This window comes from Scyliorhinus torazame, chromosome 14 (genome assembly GCF_047496885.1).
Source record: "Scyliorhinus torazame isolate Kashiwa2021f chromosome 14, sScyTor2.1, whole genome shotgun sequence".
Classification (NCBI taxonomy): domain Eukaryota; kingdom Metazoa; phylum Chordata; class Chondrichthyes; order Carcharhiniformes; family Scyliorhinidae; genus Scyliorhinus; species Scyliorhinus torazame.
The window spans coordinates 135,886,647-135,910,580 of NC_092720.1; the positions used below are offsets into that span (position 1 = coordinate 135,886,647).

The 23,934-nt window shown below is 46.4% G+C and overlaps 1 protein-coding gene across 1 annotated transcript in view; it reads right to left on the minus strand.

Annotated features, from left to right (window-relative positions):
• Positions 1-2,948: 2,948 nt before the first annotated feature.
• dtymk (deoxythymidylate kinase (thymidylate kinase)) overlaps positions 2,949-23,934 on the minus strand; it is a 29,087-nt gene continuing 8,101 nt past the window's right edge. Inside the window, exons 2-5 of the mRNA XM_072474936.1 lie at positions 9,120-9,228; positions 5,253-5,343; positions 3,497-3,694; positions 2,949-3,266 (exon numbers count right to left, since the gene is read on the minus strand). Of these exons, the coding sequence (XP_072331037.1) occupies positions 3,156-3,266; positions 3,497-3,694; positions 5,253-5,343; positions 9,120-9,228 (509 nt within the window). The 3' untranslated portion in view covers positions 2,949-3,155. The remainder of the gene's footprint in view (positions 3,267-3,496; positions 3,695-5,252; positions 5,344-9,119; positions 9,229-23,934) is intronic.

A 23,934-nucleotide genomic window follows, 5' to 3' on the forward strand; every position in this document is an offset into this window, starting at 1 on the left:
GAGTCAGTATGGGTGGAAGTCAGAAACAAGAAAAGAGTCACTTTTTGGGGAGTTTTCTGTAGACCCCCAATAGCAGCAGAGATGGAGGAACAGATTGGGCAGCAGATCGTGGAAAGGTGCAGAAGTAACAAGAGTTGTTGTCATGGGTGACTTCAACTTCCCTAATATTGACTGGAACCTCCTTAGTGCAAATGGTTTGGATGGAGCAGATTTTGTCAGGTGTTTCCAGGAAGGATTCCTGACTCAATATGTAGATAGGCCAACTAGGGGGAGGCCATATTGGATTTGGTGCTTGGCCAGGTGTCAGATGTCTCAGTGGGAGAGCATTTCGGTGACAGTGACCACAATTCCTTGACCTTTATACCACAGTCATGGAGAGGGATAGGAACAGACAGTATGGGAAGGTATTTAATTGTGGGAGGGGAAATTATACTGCTATTAGACAGGAGCCAATAACACATTTTCAGGGAAATGCACAACAGTAATGTGGGGGTTGTTTAAGGAGCATTTGCTGCGAGTGCTGGATAGTTTTGTCCCACTGAGACAAGGAAGGAATGGTAAGGTGAAGGAGCCTTGGATGACAAGAGAAGTAGAGCTTCTAGTCAAGAGGAAGAAGGAAGCTTACTTAAGATTGAGGAAGCAAGCATCTGGCACGGCTCTAGAGGGTTACAAGGTAGCCAGGAAGGAACTCAAAAGTGGACTTAGGAGAGCTGGAAGGGGACATGTAAAAGCCCTGGCGGGAAGGATTAGGGAAAACCCCAAGGCATTCTGCACTTATGTGAGAAATAAGAGGATGATCAGAGTGAGAGTAGAGCCGATCAGGGATACTGGAAGGAACTTGTGCCTAGAGTCTGAGGTAGGGGAGGCCCTAAATTAATATTTTCTTCAGTATTTACTGGAGAGGGACCTTGTGTTTGTTAGAACAGAGTGAACCAGGTTAATGGGCTCAGATTGAAATTAAGAAGATGTGCTGGAAATATTGAACGGCATCAGGATAGATAGGTCCCCTGGGCCACACGGGATATACCCAAGGTTTCTACGGGAAGCAAGGGAGGAGATTGCTGCGCCATTGGCAACGATCTTTGTGTCCTCGCTCTCCACTGTAGTACCGGATGATTGGAGGGAGGCGAATGTTGTTCCCTGTTCAAGAAAGGGAATAGGAAAATACAGACCAGTCTTACGTCTGTGGCGAACAAAGTACTGGAAAGAATTCTGAGATAGGATTTATGATTTTTTAAATCATAGTTTGATTAAAGATAGTCAGCATACTGGAAAAGGGGGTAGTATCGGCGGTTTAGGGGCTATTTTGGAGGAGGAGAAGGTGCCGCGAGAAGGGACCAAGGCAAAGTGGGAGGAAGAGTTTGGAGGGGTTCTGGTGTGAGGTGCTCTGGAGGGTGAACGCCTCCACCTCGAGACCGTCAGATCCCTGAAGTACTCCATCCTCACCTGCCACCACCACTGGAATCCATCCCTGCTGGCACAAGCCTATGGTTGTCACATATCGGCACCCACAGCCTTAAGTCCGACATGTTGCCTCCACTGGTTCCAGACTTTCAACGCTGATAACACCACCGGGCTCACGGAGTACCGGACCAGTGACAACAGCAGGGGCATCAATAATGCTCTCAAACTGGTCCCACCTCCATCTGCCCCAGACCGACTCTTCCCCCACAGCCCATTTCCCAACCATTGCTATGTTTGCTGCCCAGTAGTAATTTAACAGGCTTGGCAAAGCCAACCTCTCTCCTTTCTCCCGCCCCCTGGCATTTATCAGGAACACCACACTTTTCCCCATGAAGGGAAAATCATGCTCGACAAATCCGTTAGAATTCTTTGAAAATGTAACCAGTACAATTGACAAGGGGGAGCCAGTCGATGGTGTATATTTGGACTTTCAGAAGGCGTTTAACAAAGTCCCGCATAAGAGATTATTGTGCAAAAGTAAAGCGCATGGGATTGGGGGAAATGTATTGAGGTGGATTGAAAACTGGTTGGCAGAGAGGAAACAGAGTAGGGATTAATGGGTCCTTTTCAAATTGGCAGGCAGTAACTAGTGGGGTACCACAGGGATCGGTGCTGGGACCTCAGCTATTCACAAAATATATTAATGATTTGGATGAGGGAACAAAATGTAACATAGTTTGCAAACGATACCAAGTTAGGTGGAAGGGTGAATTGTGACGAGGATGCAGGGATCCTACAGCATGATCTGGACAGGTTGGGCGAGTGGGCAACTCAATGGCAGCGATATGCAGTGTAATTTGGATAAGTGGGAGGTTATTCACTTTGGGAGCAAAAACAGGAAGGCAGATTACTACCTGAATGGTTGTAAATTGGGAGAGGGGAGTGTGCAGCGGGACCTGGGTGTCCTTGTGCCCCAGTCACTGAAGGTAAGCATGTAGGTGCAGCAGGCGGTAAAGAAAGCTAATGGTATGTTGGCCTTCATTGCGAGAGGTTTTGACTATAGAAACAGGGATGTGTTGCTGCAATTATACAGGGCCTTGGTGAGGCCACACCTGGAGTAGTGTGTGCAGTTTTGGTCTCCTTCTCTGAGGAAGGATGTTCTTGTTCTCAAGGGAGTGCAGCGAAGGTTTAGCAGACTAATTCCAGATATGGCGGGACTATCATGAGGAGAGATTGACTAGGTTGGGATTGTTCTCGCTGGAGTTCAGAAGAATGAGGGGGGTTCTCATAGAATCTTATAAAATTTTAACAGGACTAGACAGGGTAGATTTTACCAATGATGGTGTGTCCTGAACCAGTCTGAGGATTCAAGGTAAACCATTTGGACAGATATAAGGAGACATTTCTTCACCCAAAGAGTAGTGAGCCTGTGGAATTCATGACAACAGGAAGTAGTTGATGCAACAACATTGAATATATTCAAGAGGCGGCTGGATGTGGTACAGTTGAACTGCACTGCAGCCAGTGTCAGGAGTGAACCAAGATACAAATATTCAGTTTTATTTCTTAAAATAACATTGCTTGGCTCGTTTTCATAAAAAGGGACACCCTGAAGTAGCATTAAAATTAATAAAACACTTCAGGGGAATATCAGATGAATCTGGAAATTTGAGGAGAATATTGTCCTTTGCCTGCAACTCCAAAGTCCACGTCCCCCAAATCTCTTATCTTCTGGACAGGAAAGAAGGATCTTATTTCCAGAGTTCTCCAATAGGCTCCTCGCCGGCTTTCTCTATGGTTTTCTTCACTTTGGTCATTATCTCCTGGTGTAAATCATCAATACTTTGGGAAGCATCCAAACTCTGTTTTATTAAAATAAAACAAAAATCTAGTTAAATAATCTCTCAACTAAATAGTGAACGTTGCAGAAATTGTTTTCAGTCTTATTCTCTGGGGTGACATCTCCCCCACACCGCAGCCCACCGCTTCATGGAATTATTTTACTTTTTGGCGACATGACACACCAAAGGTCACTAATTTCCCATGCCTTCCTTTATAAAACTATAGTCCATCTGAGATAGTCTGTCCATACCTCCCAGTCCAGGCTCTCGTCTTTCATTAGCTCTGCAAACTGTTGAAGCACCAGCTCCTGGAAAGTAAGGTTTTCATATCGCTCATTGCCAAAGCCTCCTCGCTTCATGGCTATCGAAGGGTTAAGATTAAGAAAGAGGATCACATCAGGCTTTGGGATACCAATGTCTGGTTGTTTGCACCATTCCAGTGTGAAATCCTATTTGATGAAGCATTTGAAGTATCATTAGACCAGGAGAAGAGATGATCAGCATTAAAATCAACATTGCTTTAAATTCCTTTTACACACAGACATAGAACATTACAGCGCAGTACAGGCCCTTCGGCCCTTAATGTTGTGCCGACCTGTGAAACCACTCTAAAGCCCATCTACACTATTCCCTAATCGTCCATATGTCTATCCAATGACCATTTGAATGCCCTTAGTGTTGGCGAGTCCACTACTGTTGCAGGCAGGGCATTCCACGCCCTTACTACTCTCTGAGTAAAGAACCTACCTCTGACATCGGTCTTATATCTATCTCCCCTCAATTTAAAGCTATGTCCCCTCGTGCTAGACATCACCATCCGAGGAAAAAGGCTCTCACTGTCCACCCTATCCAATCCTCTGATCATCTTGTATGCCTCAATTAAGTCACCTCTTAACCTTCTTCTCTCTAACGAAAACAGCCTCAAGTCCCTCAGCCTTTCCTCATAAGATCTTCCCTCCATACCAGGCAACATTCTGGTAAATCTCCTCTGCACCCTTTCCAATGGCTTCCACATCCTTCCTATAATGCGGTGACCAGAACTGTACGCAATACTCCAAATGCGGCTGCACCAGAGTTTTGTACAGCTGCAACATGACCTCATGGCTCCGAAACTCAATCCCTCTACCAATAAAAGCTAACACACCGTATGCCTTCTTAACAACCCTCTCAACCTGGGTGTCAACTTTCAGGGATCTATGTACATGGACACTGAGATCTCTGCTCATCCACACTGCCAAGAATCTTACCATTAGCCCAGTACTCTGTCTTCCTGTTATTCCTTCCAAAATGAATCACCTCACACTTTTCTGCATTAAACTCCATTTGCCACCTCTCAAGCTTATCTATGTCCCTCTGTAACTTGTAACATCCGTCTGCACTGTCCACAACTCCACCGACTTTAGTGTCATCTGCAAATTTACTCACCCATCCTTCTCCGCCCTCATCTCTGGATCTGTAAAGATTTAATCACCTGCTAATGCTCGCATTCCAAGCATTGTTTGGCATCTTTGAATTTGTCTATATATGTGTTTCTGGAACAGACCTCTTCATTCACCTGAGGAAGGAGCAGCGCTCCGAAAGCTAGTGACATCGAAACAAACCTGTTGGACTTTAACCTGGTGTTGTAAGACTTCGTACTGTATTCCAATGCAGTTCTCTGATCTGGTCAGGAAAAAGCAGGGAGGGGTGGCCCGGTGACGCAGTGGTTCGCACTGCTGTCTCAAGGCGCCGAGGACCCGGGTTCGACCCCGGCCCCAGGTCACTGTCCGTGTGGGGTTTGCACATGCTCCCAGTGTCTGCGTGTCTCACCCCCCCACAACCCAAAAGGATGTGCAGGGTAGGTTTAATGGCCACTCTAAATTGCCCTAATTGGAAAAAAAAAAAATTGGGGTACTGTGAATTTATTTTTTAAAAAAGGAAAAAGCAGGAGGTGTGTCCGAACCCCTTCACTAAAACTGGTTTACACATTTCAGATATACTTTTTACCTGCTAAATTTTGTTACTTACTGGTTTTGCACTTGTGAATGCAACTCCAGAAAATGCATATCTGTCCAGGATCAGAGTGACACCTTGCTGTAACTTCTCTTTAATTAGTGGCCTGGAACATAGAACAATTTTATGTCACAACAGTAAGCTCAGTCCAATGATTCCAGGGAATCCACATCAAACACGCATTTCAACATTCCTGTACTCACGCATTTATACCACAGACAACAAGGAACGATAAGAGTGACTATGTTACTGAAATAACCCAGAGATCAGATCCAATGCTCTGGAGACACAAATACAAATCAAGGAGTTGCAACCATCTTTCAGCAGAAGAGCCGAGTGGATAATCAATCTTGACCGTCTCCTGAAGTCTCCATCACATATCAATTTACAGCCAACTCAATTCCCTCCACGAGGTATCAAGAAGCAGCTGAAAGCACTGGATGTTGCAAATGCGAATGGCCCTGACAACATACTGGAAATAGTACAGAGAACATAAGTGCAGAAGGAGGCCATTCGGCCCATCGAGTCTGCACCAAACCACTTAAGCCCTCACTGCCACCCTATGCCCGTAACCCAATAACCCTTCCTAACCATTTTGGTCCCGAAGGGCAATTTATCACGGCCAATCCACCTAACCAGCACGTCTTTGGACTGTGGGAGGAAACAGGAGCACCCGGAGGAATCCCATGCAGACACGGGGAGAGTGTGCAGACTCCGCACAGACAGTGACCCAACAGGGAATCGAACCTGGGACCCAGGCGCTGTGAAGCCACAGTGCTATCCACTTGTGCTGCCCTACTGGAGACGTGTACTCCAGAACGAGTCGCACCTCTACCTAAGTTTTTCCAATTCAGCTACAATACTGCCATCTACCCAACAAAATGGAAAAATATCCAGCAAATATCAACAAAATGCAGGACAAAGCCAATCCGGCCAATTACAGCCCCATCAGTCTACTCAATCATCACCAAAGCCATGGAGGGTAATTATCAAGCGGCACGTACACAGCAATAACCTGCTCACTGACAGACAGTTTGCCAGGGCCACTCAGCTGCTGACTTCATTACTGCCTTGACCCTAACATGGACAAAAAAAAAAAGAGTTCCAGAGGTGAGGTGAGCTGTTTATGATATTATGGCAGCGTTTGACTGAATGTGACTTCAAGAAGACCTATTAAAATGCAAGTCAATGGGAATCGAAGAAACTCCCCACTGGTTGGAGTCTTACCTACCACAAAGAAAAATGGTTGTGGTTGTTAAGAGTTCAATCACCTCAGCCCCCAGACATTGCTGCAGAAGTTCATCATGGTTGTGTCCTAGACTCAACCATCTTCAGCTGCTTCAATAATGACCTTGCCTCCATCATAAAGTCAGAAAAGGTGAAGCTTTCTGACAATTGTGCAGTGTTCAGTTTCATTCATAACTCTTCAGATACTTGAGCAGTTGTGCCCACATGCAGCAAGTCCTGGTCAACATCGGGCTAACAAGTGGTAGGGAATGATGATCTCCAAGAGAAAATTTAACCACCTCCTGTTGATGCTCAATGGTATCACCATTTCTCACCATCTCCCAACATCAAATTGCGGGAGTCGGGTCACCGCTAACTGGAAACTTAACCAGACAAGCCACAAATATACCGTGTTTACAAAAGCAGGTCAGAGGCTGGGGGGGTTAATACAGCAAGGCACAAGTCAGCAGTAGTGACAAATATTCTCCATTGCCCAGATGAGTGCAGCTCTAACACATGCAATACTTGACACCATTCAAGGGAAAGCAGCCTGCATGATTGGCACCCGATCAACCATCTTCAACAACTCCATCCACTGTTGATGCAGTGTGTACCAACTAGCAACTCAACAAGGCTCCTTTGAATGTGCCTTCTAAACCCACAATATATACCATCTAGAAGGACAAGCACAGCAGCAACATGGGAAAACCACCACCTGCTAGTTCCACTCCAAGCCACACACCATTCCTTCACTGTCACTGGGTCAAAATCCTGGAACTGTGGGTGTACCTACACCACATATGTAGAGTTCTTGGTCCAACCATCTTCAGCTGCTTTATCAATGACCTCCCTTCCATCATAACGTCAGAAGTGGGGATGTTTGCAGATCGGCACAATGTTCAGCACCATTTGGGACTCGTCAGATAATGAAATAGTCCATGTCCAAATGTAGCAAGACTGGTACAATATCTAGGCTTGGGCTGTTGTGGCATGTTATATTTGCGTCACACGGGTGCCAGACAATGACCATCTCCTATAAGAGAGGATATAACCACCGCCCCTTGACATTCAATGGCATTACCATCGCTGAATCCCCCACAATCAACATCCTAGGGTTTACCATTGATCAGAAACTGAACTGGACTAGCCATACAAATACTGTGGCTACCAGGGCAGGTCAAAGGCTAGGAATCCTACGGCAAATAACTCATCTGCTGACCCCCCCAAAGTCTGTCCACCATCTACAAGGCACAAGTCAGGAGTGTAATGGAATACTCTCCACTTGCCTAGATGAGTGCAGCTCAAGAAGCTCGACACCATCGAGGAACAAAACAGCCCGGTAGATGGCTCCCCCTTCCACAAACATTCAAACCCTCCACCACCAACGATAAGTGGCAAACATGTGTACCATCTACAAGATGCACTGCAGTAACTCACCAAGGTTTCTTAGGCAACACCTGCCAAACCCACAACCACTACCAGGGGAACCTCCAGGTGGTGGGGTTCCCAGCTATCTGCTGCTCTTGTTCTTCTAGATGGTATGGTTGTGGATTTGGCAGGTGTTGGCTGTAAATGAGTAAAGTAAAAAGTGGAGCCACCTGGGTTGGCCACTTCCCGACTTAAAATGGAGAACTGCAAAGGCTGAAGGGAAATTCAGCCAACACAGGCAAAGACTAGCAAATACAGAAATCATGTGTATTGAAACCTGTAAGAAACCAGACAGCACTGAAACCAGCAGCCATCTGCATAGTAATGAGCAATTCCAAGGCACAATTGCAACAGTTAAGGTAAATAAAGCCAAGCCAGACTCCTCGGCGCCAGCAGGAGCCAAGACAAAGGAAGGCCAACGGACATTTAGGGACCGCCCAGCAATCAGGGAACAGCTCCAGTATTGGAGAAATCAATCCAAATGATTGGAACGCAGTCCAATCATTTGAAACCAGGTACGGGGTCCACCCTGAAGGGCAGGAAGGCCCTCTGGACTATAAAGTAAAGCCCCCAAGTTCAAATCGTCCTTCTTTGGCAGGGTCACTCAGCAACTTGAATCAACCCGTGAGAGTGATCTGTCCCAGCGGCCGCCAACCAACTAAGTCTCAAGTCAACGCTCGCTATGAGATAGACGCTCCTAGCTACCAGTCTATACCAGCTTTTGAATCATGCATTCTCAGGACCTGAACGAAAGGCCATTTGTTCCCCTGACCTGCTGGGCCAATTCCGAAGCTAAGTATAGGCCTTTTAGTGATAGGAATAGTCTAGAAAGTAGAGTTTATGCATGAGTAGTGATTTACTGTGTATAATAAATGTGTTTTGATTTGAATCTTACTAATTCGTGTGTTGAGCTATTGATCATTACTTGAACTTGAACCTCGTGGCGGTATCATAAAGATACCTGGCGACTCGAGAGCAAAGGTTAAACAAACAGAGCAAATTACGAATTAAGAGCCAACCGAAAGTTAGCAACAAAAGCAACTGAATTCAATCATGTGCAGTTTGAAACCAATTACACTTCAAGCTAGAAATGGGGGGCAACAGGAACAGAATAACTGATCAGAAAGTGTGCTTTCACCCAATACACTGCAACATTTACTCCCTAGAGAGAAAGGATCACCTACGTCTCCAAATTTACAATCTTAAAGTGTGTTAGAATTCCCTTACACTCGTTCCCATCTGTTGGCAGCAAAGAGCAGGTGCACAGTGTGATCATCCAAGTTCTTCTTCTTCTCCAGGTATGAGCTGATCAGGTGGCCAATTTCAGTCCCTCTGTCTGAACACAAACAAGACACTGATCAGGGATGTTCACTGCCATGTTTTTATTTAAGAACATCAGCTTGCATTTATATTAAGCCTTCAATGTCGTGCAATATTCCAAAAGATTCAAAAGAAACAAGATTTGACACCAGTTGGGACATGATGTATTAGGACAGAAGCTTGGTCAAAGTAGATTTTTAGAATTGTTTTAAAAAGTAGATCTTGGTAGAGGGGTTCAGAGAGGGAATTCAGAACGCGAGGCCATGACAGCTGACAGTATAACCACAAATGAAGGAGGAAAGGAAATCAGTGATGTGCAAGTGGTCAGAATTTTGGAAACACAAAGATTGCGTTTGGTTGCAGGACTGGAGGAGATTACAGAGATAGGGAGGGACGTTGACACACAACGATTTGAAAGCAAGGACAATGATTTTAAGATCAAGGGCTTGTCATACTGGGAGGCATTGTAAAGGATGATTTAATGAGAGTTTGGGCAATAGAGTTTTGGCTGTACTAAGTTTATGGAGGGTGGGAGGCCAACCAGGAGAATAGTCAAGTCTAGACACATCAGAGGAATTGATGCATGTTTCCACAGAAGTTCAATTAAGGTAGTGTGAAGATAGATGATGTTACTGATATTCAGCGAAAGTTCCATAGTATTATCCTGATATTCTTAGAAACATGGAATCACTACAGTGCAGAAGGCCATTCGGCCCATCGAGTCTGCATCAACCCTACCCCCTACCTCGGCCCACACTCTACCCTATCCCTGTAACCCAGTAAACCTCATCTAACCTTTTTGGACACTAAGGGACAATTTAACATGGCCAATCCACCTGCACATCTTTGAACTGTGGGAAAAAACTGGAGCACCCAGAGGAATCTCATACAGACACAGGAGAATGTGCAAACTCCATACAGTCACCAAGGCTGGGTCCCTGGTATTGAGACAGCAACCCCTGTGCCACCCTCTTGTTCCCTTCATTATGGTGTTTTCTCTGCAGACAGTAACTCTAGCAAGACTATGTAAATGGCATAGATTAATCTTAATACTAAAGCTCAAAAAAAGACTGTGATTGGAGGTATGAACAGAAAATTCTGGAAATACTCCGATCCGGTTGCTTCTGTGGAGAAAGAAACTGAGTTAATGTCTCAGTTCAATGACCTTTCATCTGATTTGCAAATAAGGTGAAGGTGACAGAATAACTGTGTTATGCCAAGTTCAAAATTAATTGAGTTGGGGGTATAAAGGGATGTTGCTGTAGCCTTTTCCCAGGTCAAATTGATCAGAGTGAAAGGTCAGAGGGTATTGTGAATACAGGGCAAGGAGGTGGTCTGGAAGGAGGAACGGATCCAGAGGAAAGTGAATAGAAAGATGGATCCAAAAGGGTGTTGGTACCCATAAGTTGTTGAATAAGGCGATCGTTCACACCTGAAAGAAAGGTAAAAGGCTGCTTTGTTAAAGAACCGGATGAGATGAAGGAGAAAATGAAACTCCAGAGATTCCCAGCAACATTGATGCCGGTTTTCAGCCAAATCGTTTCGCTCCACATGATATAAAAAAAAGCTGAAGATACTGGACAGTGCAAATGTCACAGGCCTGAACAATATTCCAGCAATAGTACTGAAGACTAGAGCTCCAGAACTTGTTTAACAATAACCCACTCACTGAAGCTCAGTTTAGATTCTGCTAGGTCCACTCGGCTCCTGACCTCATTAGAACATAGAACGATACAGCGCAGTACAAGCCCTTCGGCCGACGATGTTGCACCGAAACAAAAGCCATCTAACCTACACTATGCCATTATCATCCATATGCTTATCCAATAAACTTTTAAATGCCCTCAATGTTGGCGAGTTCACTACTGTTGCAGATAGGGCATTCCACGGCCTCACCACTCTTTGCGTAAAGAACCTACCTCTGACCTCTGTCCTATATCTATTACCCCTCAGTTTAAAGCTATGTCCCCTCGTGCTCGCCATTTCCATCCGCGGGAGTGACGAATGTGATATAAAATACTTACTTTAGAGATATTAGTTACTGTAATGTAGAGATAGGCCAGTCTCATTCTGGTGAGTTCACAGACAAAGGATTTCAGACCGCATGGCAAAGCAAGGAGGAGAAAAGGATGCTGGGTAATAGGGGCCAGAGGAAGGGATTGGAAGTGAGCCAATCAGAATGTCTGACTAGGTCAGGAGGGGTATAGGATGACCTATGGGAATCGTGTATGTGAAACTTGATACCATTTGAATTGATTTGCAGAGATCCCTTTGTCTCTTTGTTCATTCGCTTTCCGGGGTGTAGGAGACTGGATGTGTCTTATGCCTCTCTGAGATGAATCAGGCTTGCAAGCCAAATAAAATAACTAATGCTGTACCTGAAAATCCATCTCGACTTTTATTGAGGCCAGACTGACGGGTAAAGAAATTTGGGATTTGTCATTTGGTGCCGAAAACCCGGGATTTCTCAAGACGGTTCTGACCAACTGCGAAATCAGAATTAGACTGATTATGAACAGGAGGATGGGGAAAAAGGGCCCACAATGTACAGCTGGAAAATGACCGCGAATTGATTTTTCCCTTCTTCTTATCGTCTGATTAGTCTGGTCACTCGCGGTTGGTACGGAAAGATCGTCTCGACGAAATCAAATGTCAGTCTGGGTATTAGCAAATTAAACTGATGGGCTATCATAATTGATAGTTCAGTTTTGGGTTAATTGTGTTGTTGATTAACTGATGGGACATCGGGAGATGGTTCAGTTCTACGAGTGTTGTTGATTAACTGATGGGACATCGGAAGATGGTTCAGTTCCACGAGTGTTTTAAATCTATAGTTGATTAAGCTAAAATTGTACCCTTGGACTGTAGTGGCGAAAAACGCAGTTCTGAGGACTAGTTGAGATTGTGGGGAATTGCTTGGATAAATTTCAAGACAAGAACATCCATACAGCTGGATGCTGCATATTGGTTGAAGCAGAAGTTTCTCAAAGGGTTAACAGCAGCAGCCAAAGTTAAAGACGACAGACAGTGCTTCTCACTCAGGCCTTGAGATAACAGCAGCAGCCTGTAGTGTAATCGGATACCTTTCCTTTGAGTCAGTGAACACCAGCAAAGTTACGTTTTGAATTAATTAAAGGAAACCAGTGGGTTTCTCCACCTCTTTGATAAAAGTTATTATTTTCGAAAGCAATTGATTGAAATTGCCAGAATCTTAAGTTTTACTTACTTGAAATAATGTTTATCTCATTTTATTTGTGAATTGATAGAAACTTAAAGAAGATCACTGACACCGTTTTAAAAAGTGTAAATCTGGAGATGATAGTTGACTTTGCCAACATTTTTGAGAATGTAAGAAAAACTTGTTAAAAGAAAAATTGTTAAGATAAAGAATTAATTAAGTTGTAAATGTTATACAAGTTTGTGTTAAGCAAATCATAAATTTAGTTCTGAGTTGAGATCAGAGCTAAGCTTGCAAGTTGCAGTAATTCAATTTGAATTTTCAAACATTTTTAAGTTTTAAAAGAACACTGTTAGAACCTTTTCAATCGTTTTGCCAAGAAAGAAAAAAAACGCGCAAGTAGAGACAGGAAAGGCTCGGGTCAAACAAAAGATGAGCGACGTAGTTCAATGGCTGGCCTTGAATTGACAGAAAATGATTAATTCAATAATTTAAAAATGTCAGTAAAAGTTTTGACTGCACGTGTAGCATTGTCTGCACTAATTCCAGAACCACCAGAGTATAATAATTTATATCCAGTTACTGCTCCCCAGATTCCAATCATGCCAGTAACTCCAGCCCTTTTTGGTTGATAGTGTGGGTCCCGATTTACCATCTTCACGATCAGTAGAGAAAGAGGAGCTCTGTTCCGCAAGCCCAGTTAGCTCTAGGACCAGATCTCGGACAGCGAGAGAAGGGCTTGATCCTAACCAGAAACAATTAAGCATACCACCTAAATCCCTCCAGACCAAGGGGAAACCGCAAATTTCGAGAACAAAGGGAGCTGCAACAGATGGTTTTGAAGAGAAAGAACTCCCTCTAGTGACAGGGAGGGACGTCAAAGTCTTGGAAGAACCAGAGGAAATAGCTAGAGTGCCCCCTGGTGAGACTCGGAGACAGTTGCCGATTAGGAAGATACCAATCACCTGAATTATGCTAGCCACGCCGCACTTCAGCAAGCCCATGCGTTAGACTACGATAGAGGGACACAAATCCTGAATGCGTTAAATAGCACATTTCAAAAGCCCATAAATATTTCTGCTATCTTAGACCTAAAACCTAAGAAGATTGAAGAGCCAGAGGAATTTCTGGAATGTTTTAATGAAATCTACCGTGGGCAGTCAGGCGACTTGCCATATCAAAATGGTCAGAATTCCCCTCAATATTGTGCTATGTTAATGCATTGCCTACCACCTTCTGTGGCAACTGCTGTGAAATGTAATAACATGAATTGGACAGAGAACGACCCTTCCCAGGTGGCAAGGGCAGTCAGATTTTATTGGAAGTAGGGTGTAGGCCAGGAAGGAGGCTCAGTTACAAAGGTTAAGACTGAGTATGTAATGAAAAAGGATGATCTGCGACCACAGCAAGCGGCAGAAATGGTAGTTTACCACCAGGAGCCCCAATATTGTGACTTTGGGTGGATGGATCAGCGAGGGGGAGGATATCAAACCCACCCAAAGGGACCCTCAGCTCCTTTTTATGGCCCACCGTATGCACCAACAGCTTTACAACCGCCGCCCCCTCTGAGGGGCCATTGGTCTACTGGGAGAAGAGGACGGGGCAGATATAGAGGGAGCAATGCATGTTTTAATTGCGGCCGTGCAGATCACTGGCAACAGGAATGCCCCTTTAAAAGACAGGCAGTAGAAGGAGATTATCCGACCCAAAGGAGGGGGTACCCACCAAGGGGAGGACAGACGAGATACACTGACTTCTCCCAGGCAAACCCTTTCCCAACACAGGATTGACTAGCTAATTTAGTCATAAGGACTCTCTAATCGGACAGGGAACCTATTATCTCTCTGCAGATAGGAGATTAACATCACTCATTTGTAATCGACACTGGAGCAGCCATGTCTTCTGTGCAATCAGAACTTCGACTACCATTATCCGACCACACGCAGCAATTGTCGGGGTTCCAAGGACAGGTGTGTGAGTATCCTATTTCTGAATCTGTGACAGTCACTTACGAGAATAAGTCTGCAGATCATCAGTTTGTAGTGACTACTGGATTGGACTGTAATTTGTTGGCCCGAGATTTACTGTGTATCTTCCAGCTACAGCTAGAGTACGGAGACGAAGGGGTAACGGTCCAATCATGGAGGATGAGACAACAGTGCTATATTTCTATCACCCCCAGTGGTGGACGTTAGACATTGAACATTCACTGCATCACGTTACCCTGGCCTATGACAGAACCGGACAAAACAGGGAGTTGGGAGGACAAATACCGGCCATTAATTGGGACCGAATGGCCAGTCAAAGGTACAGCCACAGTCACGGGAAAAGAAGGTACAGCCGATTTTGTTACAATACCACCACATTTATGGCCACAGTCAGCTTCGGTAAGCCCTCATATTACACGTCAGGTCCACGACCAGTACCATGCCAGGGGTCTGGGGCAAATGGTAAGGAGGGCAGTGGATCATTCGGATCCAACAGAGTACGCACTTCAAGTCATGCCGGACGGCACTGCCATAAAATATTTTGAGGTCCCTGAAACAATTAACACTCGACTGCAGCATCACTGGGGACATGATGTTTTGGAATATGTCAATCCACAGGTCTGGGCGAAATACCCATCACAAGTGGGAAAGACAAATGTTACACCTATAAAGGTAACGATTAAGGATCATGTAAAGCTACCTTCCATTCGGCAATACCCCCTGAAATCCCAAGCTGCTCAGTCTATAGACAAATTAATTCAAGAGCTGTTGCAACAGGGTATTTTGGTCCCTTGCCAATCAGAATGTAACACCCCCATACTTGCTGTGCCTAAACCAGCCAAACCAGACCAGTACCGATTAGTACAGGATTTACGTTCAATCAATGCCATCGCATAACCATTACATGCTCTCACCCTCCAACAGGATATTACGGTGTATAGCTCCCACTCGGTCATCGCACTACTGAGGCAACTGCAGACTCAGCATCTTACCGCAGCTCGTCAGAATAGGTATGAGGTATACCTTTTGAACAATCCACGTCTGACATTTAAAGACTGTACCACTATCAATCCAGCCTGTTTTCTTAGTGGTCCCCCTGTCCATGAAGACGCACCTGGCCACGACTGTTTAGCCTTGATTCAGGAAACTACCACAATAAGGGACGATTTGAGTGACATTTAGTCAGAACAACCTGACATGATTATGTGTGGTCAAATATCACACCGGGGTTTAGTTAATGACTTACTGCAGGCCCTCCTTATGCCCGCGCAGATTTCCGTTATTAAATGCGCTGCCCACACAAATGGTAAGACCCCAGTTGACGTTGGTAATGAACAAGCAGATTGTGCAGCGCGGACAGTCGCGCAAATTCAGCAAGAGATGGTGCCTAAAATGTTAAGTCAGACTAAACGATCTACTATAAATATGTCTGCTTCTGACAAGTCAATGCCAACCATCCAAGACGTCATAAGGTTACAGGAGGACGCTCCTGAGAGTGATAAACAAATGTAGAAACGGTTAGGTTGTACATATGATTCTGTTTCCTCTTTATGGACCACGCCAGCACATCAGACTTGTATGTCTGATGTACTGGCTTTATGGGTCATTGAATGTGTACACTTTGCAACTCATTGTGGGGCTCGGGGGACTAGTGATTTGTTGCTGGACACTTGGTGGCACCCTAAAATGCAGGGGTTGGCCCAGAATATCAGTAATCGGTGTTTGATTTGTCAGCAATATAACACCGGAAAAGGTATCCCTTGTGGGATGGGGCAAACCCCGTTGCCCAGTGGTCCCTTTGAGACGCTCCAAATGGATTACATTGAGTTGGAAAGGTGTCAATGTTATAAATATGTTTTGGTCATTGTGGATGGGTTCAGCAGATGGGTTGAGGCGTATCCGACTACCGATAATAAAGCTGCTACTGTGGTTAAAGTTCTGATGTGGGAAATCATTCCCCGGTACAGTAGACCAGCTCAGTTGAGTTCTGATAACGGGCCTCATTTTCTTGGACAGATTAACCTGCCTCCCTTCTCCAGTGCTATTTTACAGGTGTGGAGCATGATGGGGTGGCTACGCACCGTCTGTGTGATATTTGGCCTCACCTCGCTTGGAGTGTTATTGGCGACGGACATAGTAAAGGGGATTATTATCTATATTTGTAACCCCAACCAATCTACAAGGATACATCACCTATGCAAAGTTGATGGTCTTCGCTGCCCCCATATACGAAGACATGGTATCGACTCATGGAAGATAGTCAAAGTTAAGGAGAATGCAGGAGTCATGAAGCAATTGCACCGGTCCCGGCGATGGGAAGGGAACATTATATGGACATTGCCTTGTTTTTGGAGTACATGTAAATTTGGTTTTGGATGTGTTAAGATTGGTGCGATAAAGGTAACATCAGACCGTCAGGAGAGCGTAGGAAGAGATTGTGAGAGAGAGAGAGAGAGAGGGACGAGAGAGAGGACGGGGCGTGTGAGAAGGGAAGTACAGCTAGAACGTAGGTTATCGGGATATACACTTAATTTAGGTAAAGGCCAAACTGAGGAAAACCTGGGTAGTATGAATCACTTCTACCAGATTTACCACCGCTTGTATGGCCACGGACGGGTTGTCTGCTACCCGAACCCCGCAGCGGTGTCTAGGTTATTTTCTGTTTCACCGCTTTGGGGCACTCCCCAAACGGTGGTTCATTGTCAGCGTTCCGAGCCACCGCCCGAGCAAGTCACTCTTCCTTACGATCCGGGTTCAGCACCACCGGCTATTTGCCTTCCCCTTCCTCGGGATAATTCCCATTCACAGTATGATAGGCTGCAACGGTGGAGGGCATATATACCTAGCCACTTCACTCCCAATAGGGATTCCCGGTCGTACGAGAATTGTTTCAGCAGTGAAGGATACGGCTGTTTGCTGGTAGAGGTGGAAACGAATATAACATGTCTGTTCCCCACCTGTACGGACAGGAGGTGCCATATCACCCAGGCGTCTGGCCAATGCGTTTGTTACAACACCAATTGCGTTCCATTGAACGCCGGCCTCCAGCTCCTTTGTGGCTGGGGGATTGTCTCTCATATCACTGTTGGGACGCGGGCTTTCCGCATTGCTAGGCGGCCCGAATGGGCGTTTCGAAGCTAGATAAACTGGGCTACTGGGGGGTTCCTTGGCTGTCAGCAATAGGAATTATTTTATTTGTGGCCTTACCATCTTGGGGAATGAAACCTTGGGAGCCCTCGGGGCAATAACCAAGGAATTGTCTCAGCTACGGTTGTTTGCAATGCAGAACCGATATGCTCTTGGCTATCTTCTGGCCCGTGAGGGTGGGGTATGCGCCATAGTGCAGGGCAAGTGTATCATGGGAGTTCAGGACTTGACCGCTAACATCACTAAATTTATGGATCACATACGGGATCACCTGGACGGAATGCAGGATCCTGGCGCTTGGGGTAACTGGGGAGTTGGAGGTTGGAAGGACTGGTTGATAAATATGGTCATGTATTTAGTGGTGGCTATCGGCTGCATCTTTGTGGGCCCAGCCATCCTTAAATGTGTGATGGGTAGAATGCGGGGTACACTGGAACAGATCAACGCCCCTAAAATCTTAGCTGTCAAAATCCATGAGGGTGCAGCAGATGAAGGGGGGCTACGCCAGGAATTGGAAATGCAGTGACAGATCTTTTTAGATGAGGGACCGTAGCTATGGATTGGATAGTTCTATTATCATGGAATGAGAAAAGGAGGGAATGACGAATGTGATATAAAATAGTTACTTTAGAGATATTAGCTACTGTAATGTAGAGATAGGCCAGTCTCATTCTGGTGAGTTCACAGACAAAGGATTTCAGACCGCATGGCAAAGCAAGGAGGTGGTGTGTCCACCAAAGGAGGAGAAAAGGATGCTGGGTAATAGGGGCCAGAGGAAGGGATTGGAAGTGAGCCAATCAGAATATCTGACTAGGTCAGGAGGGGTATAGGATGACCTATGGAAATCGTGTATGTGAAACTTGATACCATTTGAATTGATTTGCAGAGATCCCTTTGTCTCTTTGTTCATTCGCTTTCCGGGGTGTAGGAGACTGGATGTGTCTTATGCCTCTCGGAGATGAATCAGGCTTGCAAGCCAAATAAAATAACTAATGCTGTACCTACAAATCCATCTCGACTTTTATTGAGGCCAGACTGACGGGTAAAAAAATTTGGGGTGTCAGGAGAAGGCTCTCACTGTCCACCCTATCTAACCCCCTGATCATTTTGTATGCCTCTATTAAGTCTCCTCTTAACCTTCTACTCTCCAACGAAAACAACCTCAAGTCCATCAGCCTTTCCTCATAAGATTTTCCCTCCATGCCAGGCAACATCCTGGTAAATCTCCTCTGCACCCGTTCCAGAGCTTCCACGTCCTTCCTATAATGCGGTGACCAGAACTGCACGCAATACTCCAAATGCGGCCATACCAGAGTTCTGTACAGCTGCAACATGACCTCCCGACTCCGAAACTCAATCCCTCTACCAATAAAGGCCAACACTCCATAGGCCTTCTTCACAACCCTATCAACCTGGGTGGCAACTTTCAGGGCTCTATGTACATGGACACCTAGATCCCTCTGCTCATCCACACTTCCAAGAAGTTTACCATTAGCCAAATATTCCGCATTCCTGTTATTCCTTCCAAAGTGAATCACCTCACACTTCTCTACATTAAACTCCATTTGCCACCTCCCAGCCCAGCTCTGCAGCTTATCTATGTCCCTCTGTAACCTGCTACATCCTTCCGCACTGTCGACAACACCACCGACTTTAGTGTCGTCTGCAAATTTACTCACCCACCCTTCTGCGCCCTCCTCTTCTGCGCCTTTGATAAAAATGACAAACAGCAACAGATCCTTGTGGTACGCGACTTGTAACTGAACTCCATTCTGAGCATTTCCCATCAACCACCACCCTCTGTCTTCTTTCAGCTAGCCAATTTCTGATCCACATCTCTAAATCACCCTCAATCCCCAGCCTCCGTATTTTCTGCAATAGCCTACCGTGGGGAACCTTATCAAACGCTTTACTGAAATCCATATACACATCAACTGCTCTATCCTCGTCTACCTGTTCAGTCACCTTCTCAAAGAACTCGATAAGGTTTGTGAGGCATGACCTACCCTTCACAAAGCCATGCTGACTATCCGTGATCATATTATTCCTATCTAGATGATTATAAATCTTGTCTCTTATAATCCCTACCCACAACAGACGTGAGGCTCACCGGTCTATAGTTGCCAGGGTTGTCTCTACTCCCCTTTTTGAACAAAGGGACCACATTTGCTATCCTCCAGTCCTCTGGCACTATTCCTGTAGCCAATGATGACATAAAAATCAAAGCCAAAGGCTCAGCAATCTCTTCCCTGGCTTCCCAGAGAATCCTAGGATAAATCCCATCAGGCCCCGGGGACTTATCTATTTTCAGCCTGTCCAGAATTGCCAACACCTCTTCCCTACGTACCTCAATGCCATCTATTCCAATAGCCTGGGTCTCAGCATTCTCCTCCACAACATTATATTTTTCCTGAGTGAATACTGACGAAAAATATTCATTTAGTATCTCGCCTATCTCTTCAGACTCCACACACAACTTCCCATCCTTGTCCTTGACTGGCCCTACTCTTACCCTCTGCTCCCTCGGGGAGACCCAGAATCCGGAGGTTCTTCCTCCTCGAGCTGTTCTCTGGGACTTTGAGTCTTTCGATACACCTCTTGTGTAGCGCCTCGTGCGTCTCCATTTTTACCGCTAGGCCCAGAATCTCATCCTCGTTCTCAGCTGCCTTCTCCTTCACCCCACAGAGCTCTATCGCCTGGGCCTTTTGTGTTTCTTTTAGCCCTTCGATTGCCAACAACATCGGCGCCAGCACTTCCTTCTATAATTCCTCCACACACCGTCTACGGAATTCCTGCTGATCCGGCCCCCATGTCGTCTGGTCTCCATCCGTCGCCATCTTGCTTCTTCTTTCTCTTCTCTGCCGCTGCTCCAGGGGATCCTTCGCAATCTGGCCACTACCACCGATCTTTTCCATACACACTAGGGGGGACTCCTTACTTCGTCACCCCACACTGGGTTTGGTCCGAAAAAATTCCGTTGGGGCTCCCAAAGAGCCCAAAAGTCCGTTAAAGCGGGAGCTGCCGAAACGTGCGGCTTAGCAGTGCATCGCCGCAACCGGAAGTCCCCAGTTTGATCCATCTTAAAGTGGTGAGTCATTTCTTCTCGGAGGTGGACGATAGGTGTGAGTGCTGTCCCAGGAGACCGGCCAATCACACGCACACGTTCTGGTCTTGTCCCAAACTTGTGAGCATTTGGGCCTCCTTCTTTAGCACCACGTCGGTGATTTTGAATATTGAACTGGAGCCCTGTCCGGTAGTTGCCATATCTGGGGTGTTGGACTCATTGGGACTACAGACAGGTGCGGGGGCAGATGTTCTTGCCTTGATTGCCGCCGGTTCTGCTGGGGTAGAGGTCGGCATCTCCACCTAGCACCTCAGTGTGGTTGGGAGTTTTTGTGAATGATTTGATTAGACAGTCAACACGGTTTTGTGAAGGGTAGATCGTGCCTCACAAACCTTATTGAGTTCTTTGAGAAGGTGACCAAACAGGTGGATGAGGGTAAAGCAGTTGATGTGGTGTATATGGATTTCAGTAAAGCGTTTGATAAGGTTCCCCACGGTAGGCTACTGCAGAAAATACGGAGGCTGGGGATTGAGGGTGATTTAGAGATGTGGATCAGAAATTGGCTAGCTGGAAGAGGACAAACGGTGGTGGCTAATGGGAAGTGTTCAGACTGGAGTCCAGGTACTAGTGGAGTACCACAAGGATCTGTTTTGGGGCCACTGCTGTTTGTCATTTTTATAAATGACCTGGAGGAGGGCGTAGAAGGATCGGTGAGTAAATGTGCAGATGACACTCAAGTTGGTGGAGTTGTGGACAGTGCGGAAGGATGTTACAAGTTACAGAGGGACATAGATAAGCTGCAGAGCTGAGCTGAGAGGTGGCAAATGGAGTTTAATGTAGAGAAGTGTGAGGTGATTCACTTTGGAAGGAATAACAGGAATGCGGAATATTTGGCTAATGGTAAAGTTCTTGGAAGTGTGGATGAGCAGAGGGATCTAGGTGTCCATGTACATAGATCCCTGAAAGTTGCCACCCAGGTCGATAGGGTTGTGAAGAAGGCCTACGGAGTGTTGGCCTTTATTGGTAGAGGGATTGAGTTCCGGAGTCGGGAGGTCATGTTGCAGCTGTACAGAACTCTGGTACGGCCGCATTTGGAGTATTGCGTACAGTTCTGGTCACTGCATTACAGGAAGGATGTGGAGGCTTTGGAGCGGGTGCAGAGGAGATTTACCAGGATGTTGCCTGGTATGGAGGGAAAATCTTATGAGGAAAGGCTGATGGACTGGAGGTTGTTTTCGTTGGAGAGAAGGTGGTTAAGAGGAGACTTAATAGAGGCATACAAAATGATCAGGGGGTTGGATAGGGTGGACAGTGAGAGCCTTCTCCCGCGGATGGATATGGCTGGCACGAGGGGACATAACTTTAAACTGAGGGGTAATAGATATAGGACAGAGGTCAGAGGTAGGTTCTTTACGCAAAGAGTAGTGAGGCCGTGGAATGCCCTACCTGCTACAGTAGTGAACTCGCCAACATTGAGGGTATTTAAAAGTTTATTGGATAAACATATGGATGATAATGGCATAGTGTGGGTTAGATGGCTTTTGTTTCGGTGCAACATCGTGGGCCGAAGGGCCTGTACTGCGCTGAATTGTTCTATGTTCTAAGACAGGTCAGCAGCACGGTTCAATTCTCGTACCAGCCTCCCCGAACAGGCGCCGGAATGTGGAGACTAGGGACTTTTCACAGTAACTTCATTAAAGCCTACTTGTGACAAAAAGCGATTTTCATTTTCAGATGTGGGGCTGCTGGCAGAGGAAGAGGTCTGTGAGTGGGTGAGGGAGGCCATTCGGAGGTATGTGGAGATCAACAATAAGGGGGAGGTTTTGGCAGCCACAGTATGGGAGGCACTGAAGGCAGTGGTGAAAGGGGAGTTCATCATGATACGGGCACACAGGGAGAAGGCGGAGCGGGTGGAGATGGATAGGCTAGTGGAGGAGATCCTTCAGGTGGACAGGAGGTACTCGGAGACCCCGGAGGTGGGGCTGCTAAAGGAGCAGCAGAAACTGCAGATGGAGTTTGGGTTGCTATCTACGGGGGAGGGCGGCGTACGACTATGGGGAGAAAGCAAGCAGGATGCAGGCACACCAGTTGAGGAAGCAGGAGGCGGCAAGGGGGATCAGGAAAGTGAAGGATGGGGGGGATGCAGTCCTGGACCCGGTGGGGATGAACGGGGTGTTCAGGGACTTATACGAGTCGGAACCCCCAATCATGGTGGAGGGGATGAGGTGTTTTTTTAGAGGGGTTGGAAATCCAAAGGGTGGAAGAAGAGCTGGTGGTGGAGGGCCTGGAGGCCCCAGCTGAGCTGGTTGAAGTGGCGGAGGGGCTGGAGGCAATGCAGTCGGGAAAGGCCCCGGACCCTGACAGGTACCCAGTGGAGTTCTAGAAAAGGTTCTCGGGAATGCTGGGGCCCTTGTTGGTAAGGGCATTCAATCAGGCTAGGGAGCTATGTTGCAGGCCTTGATTTCTCTCATGCTGAAGCAGGAAAAGGACCCGGAACAGTGTGGGTCGTACAGGCCAATCTTCCTGTTAAATGTAGGTGCCAAGCTATTGGCCAGGACCTGGCCTCGAGAATAGAGGATTATGTGGCAGGAGTGATAGGAGAGGACCAGAGGGGTTTGTGAAGGGGAGACATTTGGTGGTGAATATTAGAAGGCTGTTAAATGTGATTATGATGCCCTCCGAGAGACGAGCGATGGAGGTGGTTGTCGCCATGGATGCAGGAAGAGCCTTGGATCGGGTGGAGTGGGAGGTCCTGGGGCGGTTTGGGTTTGGATTGTGTTTTGTTGTCTGGGTCCGTTGCTGTACCAGACACCGGTAGCAAGTGTACAGACGAACTGGGTGAGCTTGGACTATTTCAGGCTGCATCAGGGGACGAGGCAGGGATGTCCACTCTCCCCACTGCTTTTTTGCTTTTGCTACATCACAGAATTTAGAGTGCAGGAGGAGCAAATTTGGCCCATCGAGTCTCCACCGGCCCTTGGAAAGAGCACCCTGCCTAAGCCCACACCTCCACCCTATCCCCGTAACCCCACCTTGCTTTCCCTTTTTTGGACACTAAGAGCAATTATAGAGCCACTGGCGATGGCGTTGACAGCATCGAAGGACTGGGGGGTGGATAGTACGGGGGTGAATGGAGCACAGGGACGAACTGCTTTTGTACATTTCTGACCCACAGGGGGGATTATGGGGATCCTAGAAGAATTTGGCTGGTTTCCTGGTATAAATTGAATAGGGGTAAAAGTGAGGCCTTTGCGATCCAAGCGAGGGGGCCGGAGAAGAGATTGGGGAGGGATGCTGTTCAAATTGGGGGGGGGCTTTCGGTATTTGTTGGGCATCCAGGTGGTG